Genomic DNA, 19,941 nt, shown 5'->3' with positions numbered 1-19,941 from the left:
CGGCGCGTGTCAGAAGGCCGTTAGGACACTCTGGAGGTGGTCCTCCCCTGGACACGTGTAAGCAATCCACCCAAGCCAGGCGTCCTCCGCTCCCAAGATCCAACGGCCCAGATTTAGAGGTAACTACCCCTAAACCCTACCTTGGGGCTATATATACCCCCAAGACTGAAGGGTTTAGGGGTTGGAAAATATTCACTCTTGCACACTCACACTCTCTCATACACTCAAAAACACACAGCAGCCATCACATATACACATCCACACACACACACACAGCAGCCCCTATATTACAGATATACATACCTTCATCTCCTTCAAGGCCCTGCTCTTATTCTCACACCGGAGGCGCCGTGGGAGCCAAACCCCCCTTCCGGTGTTGTTTTGCAGGCGCCCAACCAGCAGCTACACCTCATCCATACCCAAAGAAAGGTTCAGGAACGCCGTCGGACGGAGCCGCTCACCGGAGTTATTAACTACTGGACCAATTTTGTACTCTATAAGTTCTGTAACACAAATTTCATCCTATAGGCCATGGCAGTCAATGAGAAGATAATGGAACTGCTAGTCTGCTACTATTAGTACTAGTGCAAATTAACCAGGTTCAACTGGTGAATGATGTCATGGAATGCTCAATAAAGTCTGAATTTATTGTGTTAACATGCATAGTCAGTCATACACAGCTATAAAAACTAGCCTTTACACTGAGCCATAAATTGGATCCTGCAACCCCAAGATATCGTTACTAAAGGCCAAAAAATTGTTGCTACAAGTGCAAAAAATGCTATTGCAACGTTTTTTTGGGGTTACAATTTTAGCTGCTGGGAAAGCACTTTATTGCAATACCGGAAACACCGGACACCCTATTGCAACCCCTCCTTATTAGTATAATATTGTTCAGGGTTTCGGCTATTAGTATAATATTTTGGGCCCCCATTTTACATTATTTATTAATTTGCATATCCCAAAAATATGTAACATATTAATTTCAATACTAAATAATACCAAAGACAAGCAATATTTACCAAAATACACCACCACCAAAGTATTTAGCTTGATAAATAGTTCAAAAATCCAAACCAAGCACACCAAATAAGTTACATTCTTAAAAACTATCAATATAATTGTAAAAACTATCCAACTCGATTGAAACAATTAGAGAAGCCTCGGTCAAAACCCCAGTTTGCACCAATCGAAACCCGAATTACCTCTAATCGAAATCCCAAAATCTTGAAACCCGAAATTAACAACTTGAAAATCCCAAACCTTTAACAGAGAGAGTTTTGTGAGTTTAAGATCTGTGTTTTTTGTTAAAATTTCACGCGGCTAAACTGTCGCTTCACAATTTTCAAGCCCCCGCTCCCCAATTTTCAACCCAACCCAATTGTTTTTGTTAAAAATTTAAATCAGTTATTTCTTTTTTTTTCTTTTAATTAATTTGATTTTAAATGTTTTGTACGAAAAATAATCTAATTCATAAATATATTATAAATCACCCCGCTAATGATTTACTCCCTCCGTCACACGGAGATTAAGAAATATGTATGAAGTAGTGAAAAAGAGAAAGAAAAGTGGGTGAAGTGGTAGGATCCATTGATTTTTAATGTATAAAAGGGAGATAGTGGGGGTAAAAGTAGTGTGAAAATGGATGAAAAGTGGGAAAATTGAGGGACCCATTGACTATTTTTGGTAAGTTTTAAAATATATAGAAATGGATGGGACATCCTAAAAAGAAAAGTGTAAAGAAATGAAAAAGACGGAGGGAGTATAAATTTTTAGAATTTGAAATTATTAATTACAACATATATTCATTTGTTGCACAAAATAATTTATATATTTGATATTTTGAAGTAGATATATTACTTTCAGTTTTATAATATAATTTTATTTACTTTCAAATTATCATTAATTTTATTATTTTTATTAAAATATTATAATTGACTTTAAAAATTATAAATATGTTATTAACTTTGAAAATTATAATAATAATAAAATATTTCAATTATTTATATTTCAATTATTTAATTATTTAATTATTTTTATGTAAATAATAAATTAAAAAAATACAAATTGATCTTTATAGTTTGCAATGATAACTATACTGCAACATCAAAAAAGAGGGATTGTGATAGATATTTGTTTAGAAGACTACTGTTACACTTTTATTTGCAACCCTAGTATGAAGGGTAGCAACATGTAATTTATGACGTAGTGTGACAAATACTAAAAATGACTTCAGATAAATCCGATAAATATCAAAACTCAATAATAAAAACTTAAAATACAACTCAAAACCCACATTAACTGGTTAATTTAATAACATCATGTGATGAATATTTATAATCAAACCTTGATAGCTTTCTAGATCACATCAGCCATATTACAGAAAGTCACAAATAATTCTCAGTCCGAAGACGTTTTATGAGCATTCCCAGGAGCACTCTCACATCAAGCATATTGTGTTTTTTAAAATACAGGTTGTGCAACTCTTGAAGGAGCTTCAATACACAACTCAACGGTCCTGTACTCTCACTCTCATCCATTCCCTCTTTCAGGGGTGTATCCAAGTAATGCCGAGGGTACTCGACCGAGTGTTGAGTGCAAAATTTTTGCAATTTTTTTTTATTCAGTAAATATTAGCCTCTTTTAAAATTATTCAAATATTTATATAATTATAAGTTTTTAACATCCCCAATAAACAAAGAGAGGGCTTTTCTCGGTTCTGTCTTCTCAGCAAGCCTACAACTTCCTACAACTTTGCTCTTCTCTCTGCTCTCAAGTCTCGACTAATTTCCCATTCCTCATATTTTGATCTTTTTGTCTTCAATATACACATCAAGGTAAGACAATTTCATAAATTTAGGCCCTTTATACTTTTTACTTCATAGCTTTTCACTATTTTTTATAAATTAATATTTGTATACACATAAAGCTTGAAAGTGTTTATGTGTTTGAGGACTGAGGTGGTGAGCTGTGTTTGAGGTGTTGAACTCGATTTAGTAGGGTTATTCAATAATTTTTTGTCAATTTTAAGCTTATATTTTGGTCGCAACACAAGTGTTTGATTTTATGTCTCTATGAAAATTTATTAACATTTGACTCAATTGTACTTCCTTTGTTTATAATAAAATGGAGAGGTATTTTTCCTAAAAGAAAGCAACCGGAGAATTTATATTATACTATTATAAGCGAAACATGGATTCGTTTGGTCGGTTGTTGGCACTTTCCTTAAAAATATTTTAACACCTTCCAAAAAAAAATTAAACAAATATTATCTAATAAAAAAAATTAAATCATGTATTTAATATAACTACAAATTCTATAAATTATTATCCAACTTAATTTTTAATCACACTCAACTTCATTCTTCGTAGGAAAACAAACACTTCTAAAATTAATTTTATTAATTTGACCGGAAAATACTACTGAAATGCCTACTCAAGATTCCAGAGACATGAATTTGACTGGGGAGAATGCTCCTACAAATTAGCCACTTAAGAACACCAATATAGATCATGATATTGAGCTACCTACAGACCCGGCGAAGAGAAAGAGAGAATATATCTGAATTTGCAGCAAATGAAAAAGACAAGGTCAGAAAATACTAGTTACAAAATGGTCCATATCAACCTAACACAAATTTTTCGTGAAGACAATTTGGAAATGAGTATCGTAGGTTTATTTTTACTTGGTTTAAAGAACATGAACATTCAACTTAGCTTGAATAAAATATTTCTACTGATTCAACATATTGCTTATATTGTTACCTCTTCAAGCCGGCACGCGGTGGTCAAAGTGGTGGTGACTCATTTGTTAGGGTTGGATTTACCAATTGGAGGAAAGGTTTAAAAAGATTAAGGGACCATGGTGGGGATCATAATATTATACATAACAAATGTAGAAAAGCTACTCAAGATTTGATGAACCAACAACAACATATAGAAGTTGTCTTGTCGAGATAAACAGAACAATCATGTTTGGATTACCGCACTCGCTTGGTTGCAACAATAGACGTTATCAGATTGTGTTTGTGTCAAGGGTTGACGTTTCGGGGACACAATGAATCAGAGGACTCACTTAAGCGGGGTAATCTCTCACTTTACTTGAATTTCTAGTTGAACACGGTGAAGAAGTAAAGAAGGTAGTGCTTGATAATACTCCTGAAAATAATAAGTTGATAGCTCTAAATATTCAGAAAGATATAATAAATACAATGGCAATTGAAACGACTAATATTATCCTTAAATATCTTGGATACAAATTGTTTATCATTTTAGTTGATGAGTCCAGGGATATTTCAGTCAAAGAACAAATGATGATGTTGATACGTTATGTGGACAAATATGGTTCTGTTGATGAGCGCTTTCTTGAACACACACGGTGGGGCTCTTACTGCATGACTCTTTTGAACTTAATTCAATTGTGAAGTCAAATAGATAATATCCTGGAACATGTAGCAGAACATAATGGTGATCATAAACTTCGTGGTAATGCAAAGCTAATGTTGGTAACCATGAATAATTTTGACTTTGTGTTTTACTTGCATTTGTTGAAAAATATTGTTGGAGTTAGTAACGGATTATCATGGGCATTGTATAGGAATGATCAAGATATAGTGAATACGATGAATCCAGTTAACGCAACTAAGAGATTATTCAAGAAGATGAAAGAAACTGGCTGGGAGTCATTATTAAATGAAGTTGTTTTATTTTTTCAGAAACATAATGTTGATGTAATTGATATGAGCCAAAAGTATGTTGATCCTAGAAAAAAATTGTGGATGATAAAAGACTTGACAAATGATCATCATTATCGTGTTAACAAGTTTATTGCTATCCTAGATAGACAAATAAGAGAGTTAGATGACTGTTTTGGAGAAATTGGCACAAAACTTCTTTTGACTATGTCTTCACTTGATTCGAAAAATTTATTTGAAGCATTTGATCAAGAAAAACTTGTGAGGTTTGCCAGGTTAAATCCAACTGAATTTTCTGAGATTAATCTTATAGAACTTGAATGGTCTCTATATACTTATTTTAAAGATGTCAGCCATGATCAACGATTCGAAGAACTTGGAGGTATTTTAGGACTTGCAAAGAAAATTGTGGAAACCGGAAAGAACATAGTTCATCCTACAATATATAAACTTTTGAAGCTTGCTTTGCTATTACCTGTAGCAACGGCTGGAGTCGAAAGATCGTTCTCTGCAATGAATATAGTTAAAACCCGATTACGTAATCGAATAGGAGTTTAGTGGTTGAATAATCTTTTGGTCATATATATCGAAAAAGATATCTTCCTGACTGTAAAAATTGAAGGAATCATTAAACGATTTCAAAATATGAAATCGCGTAGAGGTGAACTTCATCTTTGAAAATTAATATATATTTTCGCTCCCCCTAAAACCAAATCCTAGATTCGCCACTGTGGCCTCTTCTGATATTGATTTAAAATAATCATACATGTCGCTAAATATAAGTTTACTGAGATTTCTAGACCATACCATCTCCGTATCGTCAAGTATAAGAACACCACTTTCATCGACTGACACAACATCAAGTCCCTTTTGCTCACTCATGGTACAATTCTCTCTCGATATGATTCTAGAGCCGAAATAAATAAATTTTGGGTTTAGAAGGTTAGCCATGTGCAACGCGTAAGTGTGTTCTGTTGTGGTGTATATATACATCTCAAACAACTTATTAGTTTTTTCCCAGAACTCCCTCACAAAAGACCTTATTTTTACCAGACGATCACATCACGGGGATTTCCACCTAAATAGATCATCCTTGTGAGCAACATTGTCCAAACAAATTTTTGCTTTTTTCGAGGGAACCGGCATACCAATTTCGAGTGAATAAGAGTGTGGTCCAAATCCAAAACCAAACACAACTTTTTCCGACCTTGCAAAATCTGCAACCCTCTATTTTGCATGCATTTATTGTTCGCAAATTGTATAATATTTAAATTTGCTCGAATTTGTGAACTTTGTAACGCACCCTTACATTCAACATTATTGTTTTTTGCGGGAACTATTGTTCGAATTTGTGGACTTTGTAACACACTCTTGCATTTATCGTTACTATTCTTTGCATGAACTATTGTTTGATTTTGTGAACTTTGTAACACACTCTGAAATTGAACGATATTAATCTTTGTAGGACTAAGAACCATATATGTTCGACTTTGTGAAGTTTGCCTTCCTTTGCAAGATTCTTGTGACGCCTTGTTGCGCTCATGACAAGTAATCTTTGTAAGAACTGTTGAACACTTTACAACAGCATATAGTAGTGCACCCCATAAACCCCAGAGAGCAGCTGTGTTGAATAATTTACGAGTCTGTGTCATGCTACTCCGCATCATCGTATTTGCAAATTATGTATTCTAGACAATATAGTGACCAACCATAACAATGTCCTAACATAGACTATGCGAGTGGGATCGCCTTCTTTTTGGGCTCAGTTTTAATTGGGTCATGAGTACATAGACAACCTAATCACACGGCCCAGTTATCAGCATAATATTTAACTGGGGTGAAGATGACTTGGGGTCTTAGCTAGAAAAAATATATAAGAAATAACAGTAAACTTTATATTTTATAAATTTCTTTATGTTTTATATATATATATATATTTTTAATTAATATGATAAATAATAAAAAAATAAAAAATAAAAAATTATTGTAATTTTAAGCTGAAAAATTTAATAAAAGTATTAATTTTGATTGCAAACTTTGCTGAATATGTTTTGAATTATTTTCATATTACGGTACAATTTGTTTTTCGTTTAAATCATAGGCTTGTATAATAATTTTTTATTTTATCCTCGTCAAAAATACAAACAAAAATTCCCTAATATTTATAGAATACAACAAAAGAAAGAATTAGTAATTTAATTAAATTTAACTAAGTACGTATGAGTTTGAATGTTAATACACATAAGAGGTAAATTAGTAATTACACAACGACTAGATTAAAAATTTATTAATTTTATCATTAAAATACTCGTATAACCCTCATAATTACGTATTTTTGGGCATTCTTCTTATATAATTATTCCACGTTAGGTGAGTTTTTCCCAGGTGTGCGACTGTGTGTGCATATTTACATTACACACATATCATTTGTGTATGTAAATTGAGAAGAAATTGTTAAGGCAACATGAATGTAATCGAGAGGAAAAAAAAGAATGTTCACAAAGCAATCGCTTCACTCATAACTGAGCTCAAAGATTTCGAAGCTCTTTTAGAGTCATCTACAGCAGAAATCTTGAATCACGAGGCTCAGAAATCGAGGCAAGAGAAATCAAACGTGGGTTCTGTTGAGAGATTGGGGTTAGACAAGAATGAATTGACAAACCCAATGAATGAGAAGCAAAAAGATTGTGAGTTTAGTGAGAAAAAGATTAAAGAAATGTGGAAAAAAGTGGTGGGTAAAGAAAGGGAAGTTGAGGGGAAAGTGAAAGAAGTGGAATTTAGTAAAAGATTTGTGGAGGAAAGGGCATTGGAGCTGGAATTGAGACAGAAAGAACTCGATGATGGGTTTCGAGAATTGGAGAAAAAGAAGATGGAAATTGCTAGCACAATTGCTGGGATCAAATGTTCTTATGAAGGTTTATTTTTATGTCTTTTGGGTTTATGTTGTTGGTATATGATGTTGTTGGTACATTGAATGTTTGTCGAATCTGACTGATTGGTATTTGCAATTGTGTGAGATTATGTTTATAATTTTGAAAGATGTTTGGTAAAGTTAAGTGTCCTTGTTAACACCTTTAGGTTTGCAAGGGGCTGGTGACTTGATTTTATATTAGAGCTAAGGTTTAGGCCGAGTTCTGACTCTTAAGGTAAATTTTACTGATTTGTAGTGAGAGGGAATGTTAAAGATAAATAATCCATTCGGAGCACCTTAAGGTTTTGTTAGAGGTGGTAAATTAACATATGCATTTCATATAAAATTATTTCATAGTTTCTAAGAGTTGTTTTTGGTTGGTTAACGATGATAATATATTTAAGTATCTTTTCAAGCATTTTCTGCCACTCATGGTACTTTATAGCCAGTCAAGCACTTCAATTTTTATTATTTTTTTATTTTGGCTAAAGTGTGTAGTTCTGTGCTTTTGTAATTTTGGTGAAACCTTTGAAGGGTTTTTATATTTTATGTTTTGTTAATTTATATTGACATCACTTTTTTCTTTCATGGAAGATAGATAAGGACCTCTTGACATACATTCTTGACATTACAGTAATTTTAGTCTATGTTCTTTAATAGAATGCTTCTCCTTACAATTGGATCTCCGAAATGATTTTGTATATGAGTTTCTTTAGGTTGGAGAGATTAGTGTTGGACATACATATATTCCTATAGTAGGCACAGTGAAGGTCTATACTTGCTGTTTTGTTGTTCATAGTATGATCCTTTAGTGAAAGTGAAACATTGTATTTATATAGTAGTACATACCAGAAAACCAACATAAATCCACTATATGAAAACTGGTATTTACCTCTTGCACTAAGCAATGCAACATGTAGTACACCAGGTGAAATGACCTTATGCTACATGCTGCAGTGAACTAACAGGCTTTTTAAGACAGATAGATCCAGTCAACTTGCTCATTATTTTGGTATTAGCACACAGATCAGAGCCAACTGGCTTTTTAGAACATCAGGCGTCATGTCCTATACATGTACACAAATCAAAGTTTTCCCAACTGTTTTCTTGAACAAATTTATGGTTTCTGATTCTATCGTGTCTAACTTTTCAAGTAAAATATATGTATACCAATCAGCAAACTTCTCCATCTACCATCTCACATATGTTCTATTCTTATTGAGTAGATAAAGCACAATATATGTTCTAAAGTATGACTCATCCAATATTAGATTTAAAAGTAATTCTTTTTTCACAACCAGTACTCAATTTAAAAGATCGATGCTTATTGTAGGTGCGGTAACAGTAAAACAAGAGCGACGTTATTCTGCCAAGTGGGATGACAGCAGTCATCGGATATATATCAAATTGTGTGTGAATGAGGTTCGTAAAGGCAATAGACCATGTACCACCTTATCTAAGACAGGCTGGGCCAATGTGCACAAGGAGTTCATTGCCATAACCGGGATAACATACACTATAAAACAGTTAAAAAACCATTGGGATGCAATGAAAGCAGACTGGACTCTCTTCGACCAATTAAGGCAAAGACATACGTTATTAGGATGGAACCAAGAGAAGAAGACAATTGATGCTGATGATGCATGGTGGAATGATCAAATCAAGGTAACCTCGGCATACTGTATTTGTAGATAAGATGCAGTGGTTCCATTATTATTGCTATCCCCTGTTTATCCTTAATTACTGAGAGACATGATTAACATTACTAGGAATCTAGGATTATCAAATTGTTGCGCCAGTGACTGAGTGCATGACCTGTTCCGATATAAACTTCTGTGCCTATCCCTTAGTACCTTCAATTAAAAGCTTAGTTTGGTTTTAACTGACAGAGTACTAGTGTCGAGGCAAAAATTCTGTTTTATATTACATATAAATTCATTAAATGTGTTTGTATAGTTTATTCACGCTATTTGCACTACAATTTATGTTATAATTTTTTTATTGTAATCCGTACCAAGAATTAAAATAATGTATGAATTCAGTCTAGCTGTAATGGCTCATTCTTTGGTAATTTATCTATTTTGTGTTTTATATTTTCTGGAGCTTGACATTGATATTTGTACTCAATATCTCTTTCATCATGCATAAAAAGTTTTGGATATAATTTTAATGGTATTTCATTGTCTTCCTTGCTTTGAAAGCTACCAGAACTAATAGTTCTGACATTGAAATGCCAATTGTGAATTGCAAAATTAAGTGATGGTATCAGCTTCACCGGTGCTTGTATACATTAACATGTAAATACAAAATTCTAACTATCAAAACATGTGAAATGTAAAATATGATATACTGCTGTAATGCTTTGATTCCTTGGTGATATCTGTTAACTGTTATGCAGCAAACATAGTAGTAGATGATAGTTGGCATGCTGTAGGATGGTTATTCTCTCATTTAATTCCAAGTACCAGATATACTTAAAATGTCCATTCATCGTTTCAGATTAATCCAAAATATGCAAAGTTCAAGAACAAAGACTTGTCAGTTTTTTGGTCCCATTATGATATTTTATTCAGTGATGATGTGGCAACTGAGAATAGAGCACTAGTACCTGCTGGACCCTCCACTTATATAAAATTGAAGGGTGAAGAAGATTATTTAATTGATGAGGATAATGCTGCTGCTGCTGCTGCTGTGGAAGGGGCTGAAGGAACTGAAAGTAGTGATAGCCAAGCCAGTAGACAGCCAGGTAATGATTATATTCAAATCCCTGTGGCACCTGAGGAAAGAACGAGTAGTGGGACAAAAAGAAAGAAAGGAGCTATGTCCCCTAAAGATGATATTGATTCGCTCGTCAACATCATGCCTTCAAAAAGCACGGAATCAAGTTTTCACACAGCAGAAGCCCCTAGTATTACGGAATGTATGGACAAACTCGAGGAAATTGATGGAATCAAGAAGACAACCCCTCTCTACTGGTATTCCCAGAATCTGTTTACTAGACCTGACATGCGAACAATATTCATGAAACAGCGCTGTGATAGCTCTCGTGTTGGATGGTTGGAATTTAACTATAGCGAGTATCTCAACAAAAAGTCAGCTTGAGAATATATTTCATCAAGCAGTGGTATCTCTGATGCACTAGTTGCATGAAGTATAAACCTGTATGGGCACCTGTAACATATGTATTAATACTCTATGGAATGGTCATGCCTGTAGTTTGCAAGTATGCTGTAACAGAGTTTACTTGTTTAAACAGTGTTAAGTCTGTATCTAGTATCTTCAATGTCTTCAAATAGTTAATTGGTGTCTGTCATTGGTGATCATGCAATCAGCAAGGGCAGTTAGAGCCAAAGTTAGTTTTTTTTAGATTCTTCAATTTAAAATTTTGCATAAATAAAAACCTTTTAAAATCATAATCATGATATAAAAATGTTTAAGAAAAATTGACGCATAACTCTTGTATATCCCAATCTGATTTCGCTTGAAGTTTATTTTCACCTCAAATTTAATTTGATTTTAGATTTGGTGCACATCAGAAGAGTATATATATACACGTTATCAGCTAACATACAACATCAAATTGCTGAGTCTACTTAATTCTATTGATTAATTCTATTGAATCTACAGAAGGATGTTACAACTCATGAGGTTGATCACTTGTTCAAACAATGTTTTTGAGTCTGCTATAGATTTCTTAAAGAGGCCACGAGGAACACGAGTAAAACACTATGACCATCTCTGTTTTTCAGAAGACCTGAAAAATCTCTATATTTCAGAAGACAAGAGAAATCTAGCTGCGAAATCTGAAACGAGGGGTGACAAGATTGTCGATGTGGATGACAATGATGACAATCCACAGTTATGTGCAGCCATGGTTCGTGATATCTACAATAACTTGAGAGCATCTGAGGCCAATGCGAAGAAAAGGCCTTGCATCGACTACATGCAGAAGGTCCAGAAAGATATAACTCCTGATATGCGTAAAATAGTAATTGATTGGCTTGTGGATGTTGCTGTGGTTTATAAGCTTGATTCCGAAACATTGTACCTGACTGTTAACTACATAGACCGCTATCTCTCTGGCAATTCGATAAATCGAGAAAAGTTGCAATTGCTTGGAGTTACTTGCATGATGATTGCCTCCAAATACGAGAAAATCGATCCCTCATTAGTGAAAAAGTTCTGTGACATAACTGATAATATTTACTCTAAGGATGAGATTCTGCGAATGGAGAAGACAGTTCTGAATTTTCTAAAATTTGAATTGACAGTTCCAACAGTTGGATGTTTTTTGACACGGTTTGTTTGTGTTGCTAAAGCAGTTACCGAGGCTCTACCAGTTGAAATAGAGTGTATGAGCAACTACTTGGCAGAGCTATCGCTTCTGGATTACAGTATGCTTGGTTATGCTCCGTCGATGATTGCTGCATCGTCAGTTTTCCTGGCCAGATATATATTTTTACCATCGAGGAGACCTTGGAATTCGACATTGCAGCATTACACACTTTACAGGCCTGCGGAGATGTTGGAATGTGTTAAAGCACTGCATAGGCTTTGCTGCGACAACAGCCGCAATTCTGTAGGAGTTAAATACAGCCATTATAAAAATAAGTATGTTGCCGAGAAGTATTGCCCTGCATCAATACCTCGAGAGTACTTCCAGGACGAAGAAGCTATTAGATCTGATGATGTGAGTCTCCAGGCTTGACTACGGCTACCAAAGTGTATCCAGGAGTGTTTGGAAAGCGCTCTTGAAGAAATTATAGGCTGCACATGCTAGATTTGTTTATGTTTAGTGTTTTATTACTGTTGCAGGATTTCTTGTTGAAATAAATCTTCCAATGGTTAATATTTATACACCTTGGATAGTCAAGTTTTAATTTATTTTTTAATAATTGCTTGTTCTTCGTTTTTGACAAATATTTTCAATAATACATCAATAAGTCAAGTCGAAGTAGCGGTATAAATGACTCTAAATCGTTTGTAAGTTACTCGACCCGACCTATAAAGTATCGAATTCGACTTGATAATAATTGAGCCGAGCACGAGTTCGACCTAAACAAATTATTTACCGAGCCGAGTTCAAATTTCAAATTACTCGGCATTTGCGAACCTTAATGGACGTCTATTAATTTTAGTTTTTTTTAATAATGTATTTTAATATAATCAATATTATTTATATTTTATATATTTAAAAGAACTCAAATCGAACAGATCATATTTTGAGTAGTAAAATTGATTTTGAGCTTTCGAACTAGCCTATCAAACTTTTTCGCGAGCCGAATTTTGAGCTTGAAACTAGAGATTTGTCCGGCTCGAGTTCAAACTTTTTAATCGAGTGGGATCAGAGCATAACTATATGACTTGTGCTTTCAAAAAAAAAAAAAACTATATGACTTGAGCCGAGTCTAATAGTGTTCGACTGGATTTAACTCGATTATACGCCAAAGTCAGACTATTCAATAAATCATTTTAAATTTGGCATATAAAATAGTCAAGCGAGTATTAAGGTACAAAGTGCAAACATAATTAAGGTTAGCGAAAAATGATAAGAGATTTAAAATTATAATGAAAATAAAAACAAATATAGAATAAAGGTACGGATTAAAATGACAAATAGGAATAAAGACAAAAGCGGACTGTGTTTGTCCGAGTGTTTTTTTAGGTGGGCATATACATGTGTATATATATATGTCATGTATATATACTTTTTAAGTTTTCTCTTTCTTTTTTCTTATTGGGAGATCAAACAACTGCTCAGTTTCCTTGAAGTTTGATTAAAACCGCCGCTCCTGATGTTTTGCTGCCACTCCATTCTTTCAACTATAAGTTCCTCCTCTTTGTTCTTTCTTTCTCCTTAGTAAAGCTTCCCCTTTTCTTCTTGTCGTGTTTGTTATTTATCCTCTTTGCTACCGTAAGTTTGTGTAAGTTATTTTATTTTTGTTTAGAAATTATGAATATGATAAGTTCTTCCTCGTCTAAGAATACCGTTTCCGATCGAAATCCCGAGAAGATACCCCTCGAAGAGGGAGATCAGGAGTGTTCTATGAACCTTAATCATTTAGAGATTCCCCATAACCTAGCTCAATGTAATTCCTTTGATTTTATGAATGAGGAAGAGTTGTTGGGAGGGTCCCTGTCGAACCCCGGGTTCCTGCCCCACCGAGTCCCCGAACCTTAGCTTTTCTTGTTTGACGCTTATCTTCCTACTTTATTTGTTTATTATTACTCTCTCTCCTTCCTCACTTTTTTTTACTTTTTTATGCGGAGACTAACGGTGATGTTTGTATGTTTGTTTAGTTGCAGGAGATACTTTGAAGGAAATTCTTAACAGCGGAGTTTGAGAGAACGAAATGGATAAAGCTATGTTGTTTCTTGTGCAGAAAGTGGCCGGTGGGGCTGTGGATACATCGAAGGTTGGCGGTTCCAAAGCTGGTACTTTAAAAATTGGGAAATCCATGTCATTGGAGCTACTCGATGATAAAAGAGATCGAGTCGTCGAAGAGCGGGATGAAGCTATTGTTGAGGATTTCGAGGTGATGCCCCGTAAGCGGGTTAGGGGGAAGTCGAAGGGCCGAGAGTTAATATGAGTCGTCATACTGTCAATAAGACACTGACGATTGTTGGAGGTAAAACATTCATGAATCCCACTGTTGATCCAAGTCTTCCTCGTGAAGTCGTGAGGGTTGAGATTCAGCCTAACGAGCGGTGGACAGGAGGCTCTACCGTTCATGTTCAAGCTTTCAAGGTTTTTAGTCTCACCCGGGACGCTGTGTCATATTCATCGAGGAAAAGGAGTGATCTAGCTGATCGATGCATTAGTCGTGCTGGTCAGGTACGCGCCTACTTTTTTTGCTTTTGCACGTATGTTTCCCTTATTTGTTTGTATATTATTTATTTTGTTTTGACTTGCGACCTTTTCTTGTTTGATTTCAGTTTCTTTCTGACTTTACTTATAACTTGAATGAGTTCAAAAATGATGTGGATGGAGAGAATGTCTCACGCCTTACTACGGATTTGGCTAATATGACGAAAAAGAAGAGGAAATACCAAGAGCAGTATGTGGAGATCGAGCGTCGAGTAGGTGATATGTCGAATGCTAATTCAAAGCTTAGCAAGCATATAAGAGAGATGGAGTTTAGACGCGATGCAATGAGTAAGAAGGTTGAGGTTTGGAGGAGGCCTTGAGGGAGATGACCGTGTCACGATATGAGGAGAAAAACAAGCGAGTGAGTGCGGATACCGAGTTGGATCGTGTGCTTACGGTTAACAAGTCGTTGGTTGAAGAACTTGAGGAGACGAAAGTCGAACTCCAGAAGAGTGTGGAAGATATTGCTATTGCGTTGGGTGACGACTATGGTCGTTGTTTGACCAGGTTATCCAAGTTGGGTGTGGACGTTGCTGGGCATTCTTTTGAAGAGTATATCGCGGATTTTGCACTAGCCAACGCCGAGCCTCGAGATCTACCGAACCAAACCGATGCATGAAGGCGGGGTATGCCCTGTGATCGTTGTACTATTTTAAGATGGATTCCTTATTTTTCTTTGGAATATGGCTTTATTGTCTTTTCGTACTTCAGTTTTATGTTTATAGATGATTTCCCTTGTCATTCTTTAATGGCTTTTTAAGTGATGTTTGACCTCGAGTTATTATCGAGGGGTATTATAACTGGTATTCATTCGGTTCATGTTATTTGATTCATTTGAGAAGTAAAAATGTTTTGATATGCTTGAACTCCCGTAGATAGTTAATTTTGAATTAGGGATGTGAATTATGTAGTCGATATTTTGAGTTGGTATACCGGTCTTTCCTAGGTATAAATATACATATATTTAGGGGGCGTTTGGTTCATCTCGGAGAAACGGAATGGAATCGAGAAAGGGAAAGGAGTAGAAAGGAAAGTAAAGACCCAGAATTATTTTACGTGTTTGGTTCAGATTCGGAAACAGAATGGAAATTTACATGATTACATTTATTTTTGATTTTTTAATATTAAACAATCTCAATATAGTCAAATATATTTATATTATAACAGTATAATATATTAACATTATAATAAATAAACAAATTTAATTATTTAATAGCACAATTAACTTTTTAAATAAATTAACATATAAATTTATATCAAAATTATTTTTAATTTATTAAAACTAAATTATAAATCATTTTTAATTTTTAAAATTAATTTTGCATACTGATGTATTTTTTTGGTCCAAAATTTAAATTATAATTGAAATAAGAAAATAAAAGTGAGAAAGGGTGTTCAAATACCTAGTGGGAGGTGGGTAATAGAGTTTGAGGAATAAGGTGTAAACCTACAACTAAAAAAGGGGAAAGAGAATGATTATTTTTACTAAACAAACATCAACAAAGGAAATGACCTCAATTCTTTGCATTTCCCTTTGTTGAATACCTTATACCAAACGCCTCCTTATATGCAATCCCTTTCCTCCAAAAAGGTGTAGGTGTTTACATGAATTTAAAGTGGATATGTCATGTTGTCGTTTTGACTTAACTTTGTATTTTCAAGAGTCGGAATTTAAGGGAAATATTGGAGATGTCGTTTTATGGTTTTTCGACCACTTTCTCATTATGACGTAGGTGAATTTTTAAGAAGACGTTTTGAAACTTGTATTTTCATAATTTAATGACTCCTCATAACGACCCTCATTACATCGAGGGTTGATCTTTGAACAAGGAAATAACGTCTCAAAAGTTTCAAATATTACAAACAAGAGTACATTACTGATAGAATTTCTTAAGATGAATGTCGTTTTAGGCATTTTTTATTGGCTGACCGTCAAGGTGTGTAAGTTCATAAGTCCCTGCGCTGACCACTTTCGACACCCGGTACGGACCTTCCCAAGTTGGTTTGAACTTTCCCGACACCGTGGGCTGCGATGTTACGGAGTCACGGAGTATCAAGTTGTCGACCTTAAGCTGTTTGGCCTTGACTTTTTTGTTAAAGTATTTGGCCATCTTCTCCTGCTGTGCAATCATTCGAAGCCGCGGTTCCTCCATTGTTTCCTCTAGCAAGTCGTTGTGAAAATGTAGGCTTTCGAGAGCTAGTGAAAGATCGAATACCTCGACCCTTGGGAAGATTAAGCTTACCTCAACCGGTAGGACTGCGTCGACGCCGTATATGAAACAAAATGGTGTTTCACCCGTTGTCATTCTTTAATGGCTTTTTAAGTGATGTTTGACCTCGAGTTATTATCGAGGGGTATTTATATCTGGTATTCATTCGGTTCATGTTATTTGATTCATTTGAGAAGTAAAAATATTTTGATAAGCTTGAACTCCCGTAGATAGTTAATTTTGATTAAGGGATGTGAATTATGTAGTCGATATTTGAGTTGGTACATGAAAGAGATATGTCCTAAGTCCAATCATGTATGAGGATTTAGGAATAACTTTTATGTAATCTGTTTTGATTTCATTGATATTAATAAAAGACTTGCTTTATTTTTATTATGGGCTCTATCTATTTAAATGTTTAAATAAGATATACCACATTTTAGAGTAAAGCTTTTTATGGATTGTGATGAGATCATAATAATGAGACCTGAAAGATGATAACTCTAAACTTAAATAGTTCCTGGTCGTAGGATTACTAACTGGTAATTAATAATCCGCAAAGATCGGTACATACTATGTTTGCTTCATTATGAAGGATGTTTGTTCTCATAGACATTTATGTGGTGACACTATAGCTAGTATGTAGGTGCTTATTATAGAATAAGTTCACTGAACATGACTCACAAAGCTGAACAACTGATGAAGTTCACTCACGTGTCAGCAGTTGTTCACATAGTGATAGTTGTACAAGTATCCTTAGACTTGAGGTCATCATAGTCATCTTATGTACACTGAACTATGCTTTGATTTAGTTCTTAGTCTCAAGGGACAATTATAAGGGCTCTACTGGGTATGGAATTTGTACACGAAGATAGTGTATGATCAATAAAGGATCTACCCCTTCCAGTGAAGGAAGAAAATGTTCAATGCTGATCCACTTATGCTAGTTCAGGAATCTCTGGCCAGAGTGAATGAAATTAGAAAGGAGTTTCTAATTTACATTAAATAGAACTAAGTATAGTGAATGGGAAAGCAAGTGATTAAATAAGATAGGCTTGACACAAGTTCCATGCCTTGTATTTAATCGTGACATTGCAGGGTAGAAAGAATTGATTGTACGGTAACTACTCACTGAATAGATTCTTGGTATTCTAAGCAGTGAATTCGTATTATCCGGATAGTCGCGATATGCTGAGAAGTATCCCTCACGATGTAGAATAAATATGATTAATTAATTAATCATATTTAATGAATTAGAGAATTTATATAAATAATGATAAAATAGTTTTATTATTATTTATTTCTACTACCGACTTAATACTGAACCTATAAGGTCACACCATAAAAGAGAATGATTTAATGGTGGAGAAATTAATTAATAATGGCTGATAATTATTTATTTATGAAAGAAAATAATTAATTGGCAAATTTAATAATTGATTAAATGAGATTTAATTGATTATAAATTAATTAAGAAAAGGTTCTTAATATTATTAATTAAGAATTTATTTTTTGGAAATTAAATCAAGTGAGAGAATTATTTCTAAAGAGTTTAGAAAAAGGATTAATAATTAAAAGGTGTTTTAATTATTAGTGAGAATAATAAAGGGTTAATAATAATATTTTATGGAAAAAATTTCAGCTGAAAATTTTGCCTATAAATATACTATTATAGACCCTATTTTTGCCTCAACCAAAAAGATTTACAAAACCCTAATTCTCTCATCTCCTCCTCCTTCATTACATCGTTTTCTTGGTGGATACCGGTTGAGTGCTTCAAACTTGAGGAGCAGCTGCTAAGGATCTCCGTTCATCGTTTTTGGATCGCCATTAAAGACCTCCATCTTTCCATTAACGTAAAGCTTCTTAAGGTAAACATACTGAACTACGAATTATATATTATTTTTCGCATGGATCCTGCAGAGGGTTTCGTTTTTTTTTAAGATTTAAATTTACGTTTTCGCTGCGTTTATGTGCTAAAACCCCTTCATTGGCATCAGAGCTACTTGCGAAAAGTTTTTAATTCGTTTATGGGTTTAACTGTTTTCGATATATGAGCATGTACGTGATTCGCCATGATTTGATGTTGATATAATATGCTTATATATGTATGGTTTTGAATATATGATATTCATGTGAGTTGTATAATCATAAGATGATTATGTAATCTATATATATACTGATATATACATGATTTATGTTTGTTCTAATTATGAGAATCATATTAGATACTGATTCTGAATTGGCTGCTGCAGATTTGCTGAAATCTGGGTCTGCTGTCCGATTTACGCAAACGAATACCCTATTCCATAGGTAAACGAGCGTCTGAACAAAACTGATAGCTAAAGCTATCAACGACTCGTCTGTAAGGCGTTTGACGTCGGTTACTACCCGTAAACAGTGATTCTTGTTTTTCTGATTTGATTCTGATTTTTGTCATATTTTCTTTTTATGATTAGATCATGGATAATATGATATGTTAAGATCAGATTATGTGTTTTAACATACTTTTATGTGTTGTATGAGCATGGTGGATGGTTATGGCCTTTCGACCTTAGTGTAATGGTTTTGGTTTTGGTTTTAAATACGACTTGCATGTCGTCAATCTTTGTAATCATAAATCTCGAATGTAACTCGAGTTATTCTTATAAGTTCATTAGATTAGTTTTACTTTCAATCATGTAATATAATTGAAGACTCAAGAAGGCTATCCAATGGAGGTGATACAAAGAAGAAAACGAGGCATACAAGAAGACTTATGTAATAAGCAGTTGTATTTATTTTCATCACCATATTAGATTGACCTTGATCTTTATCATGAGTTTGATAAAGATCACATAGGATGAGGCCATAACCAAACACATTTACTTTATTGCACTTTATATTTACTTGTTTATTTAATTTTATATCTGAGATATATGCCTATATTTACCATGCGATGATAGATTTAGGTGAACTTAAATCAATATAAGGCGTGCTCTAGAAAATCTAGAATATGAATCGTTTCTTGCCTTAACAATAAATATTATGAATACGATCATGAGATTCTTGTGTTTATGAAACACGTAATTGAATATGAATTTTCAATATTGAGAGAAAGGATGATTCTGTCAACAACAGATTTCTATCTGTAAGAAAGGGTTATTAAGTGACGCCTCTTGACAATGCTCCACCCGATCTGGGAATCATCTGATTATCGATTATTGATTTGAAATATTTAATTTAAAAGGAAGAATCTCTTTATAATATGATTATGATT

General features: G+C 34.1%; 4 protein-coding genes across 5 annotated transcripts; 3 read left to right on the top strand and 1 right to left on the bottom strand.

The window, feature by feature from the left end:
* Positions 1-7,053: 7,053 nt before the first annotated feature.
* LOC141693816 (L10-interacting MYB domain-containing protein-like) lies at positions 7,054-10,904 on the top strand. Of its 2 annotated transcripts, none has more exons than XM_074498987.1 (3): positions 7,054-7,596; positions 8,938-9,269; positions 10,104-10,904. In XM_074498987.1, exons 1-3 carry the CDS (start codon positions 7,158-7,160, stop codon positions 10,704-10,706), a joined length of 1,374 nt encoding a protein of 457 aa, XP_074355088.1. In that variant the 5' UTR covers positions 7,054-7,157; the 3' UTR covers positions 10,707-10,904. The 2 variants fall into 2 exon arrangements, with proteins under 2 accessions (XP_074355088.1, XP_074355087.1); XM_074498986.1 differs by having other exon boundaries at positions 7,054-7,608.
* A 514-nt stretch (positions 10,905-11,418) lies between these two features.
* On the top strand, positions 11,419-12,312 carry LOC141691999 (cyclin-A1-1-like). Its single transcript, XM_074496746.1, has one exon. It carries the CDS (start codon positions 11,476-11,478, stop codon positions 12,310-12,312), a length of 837 nt encoding a protein of 278 aa, XP_074352847.1. The 5' UTR covers positions 11,419-11,475.
* Positions 12,313-13,360: 1,048 nt separating this feature from the next.
* LOC141693347 (uncharacterized) lies at positions 13,361-15,244 on the top strand. Its single transcript, XM_074498420.1, has 2 exons — positions 13,361-14,439; positions 14,541-15,244. Exons 1-2 carry the CDS (start codon positions 14,191-14,193, stop codon positions 14,790-14,792), a joined length of 501 nt encoding a protein of 166 aa, XP_074354521.1. The 5' UTR covers positions 13,361-14,190; the 3' UTR covers positions 14,793-15,244.
* A 1,135-nt stretch (positions 15,245-16,379) lies between these two features.
* Positions 16,380-16,778, bottom strand: LOC141691998 (uncharacterized). The gene has a single exon (XM_074496745.1). It carries the CDS (start codon positions 16,776-16,778, stop codon positions 16,380-16,382), a length of 399 nt encoding a protein of 132 aa, XP_074352846.1.
* Between the last annotated feature and the right edge of the window lie 3,163 nt (positions 16,779-19,941).

This window comes from Apium graveolens, chromosome 10 (genome assembly GCF_009905375.1).
Source record: "Apium graveolens cultivar Ventura chromosome 10, ASM990537v1, whole genome shotgun sequence".
Lineage (NCBI taxonomy): Eukaryota > Viridiplantae > Streptophyta > Magnoliopsida > Apiales > Apiaceae > Apium > Apium graveolens.
This window is presented reverse-complemented; position numbering and strand designations above follow the sequence as displayed.

What these genes read in the sequence shown, in the direction of transcription:
- LOC141693816 (XM_074498986.1), top strand. Translation starts at nt 7,158, where the DNA reads ATGAATGTAATCGAGAGGAAAAAAAAGAATGTTCACAAAGCAATCGCT. An exon ending in GATCAAATGTTCTTATGAAG is followed by an intron (nt 7,609 to 8,937) that starts GTTTATTTTTAT and finishes TGCTTATTGTAG; the next exon opens with GTGCGGTAACAGTAAAACAA. An exon ending in GGTGGAATGATCAAATCAAG is followed by an intron (nt 9,270 to 10,103) that starts GTAACCTCGGCA and finishes TCATCGTTTCAG; the next exon opens with ATTAATCCAAAATATGCAAA.
- LOC141691999 (XM_074496746.1), top strand. Translation starts at nt 11,476, where the DNA reads ATGGTTCGTGATATCTACAATAACTTGAGAGCATCTGAGGCCAATGCG.
- LOC141693347 (XM_074498420.1), top strand. Translation starts at nt 14,191, where the DNA reads ATGAGTCGTCATACTGTCAATAAGACACTGACGATTGTTGGAGGTAAA. An exon ending in GCATTAGTCGTGCTGGTCAG is followed by an intron (nt 14,440 to 14,540) that starts GTACGCGCCTAC and finishes GTTTGATTTCAG; the next exon opens with TTTCTTTCTGACTTTACTTA.
- LOC141691998 (XM_074496745.1), bottom strand. Translation starts at nt 16,778, where the DNA reads ATGACAACGGGTGAAACACCATTTTGTTTCATATACGGCGTCGACGCA.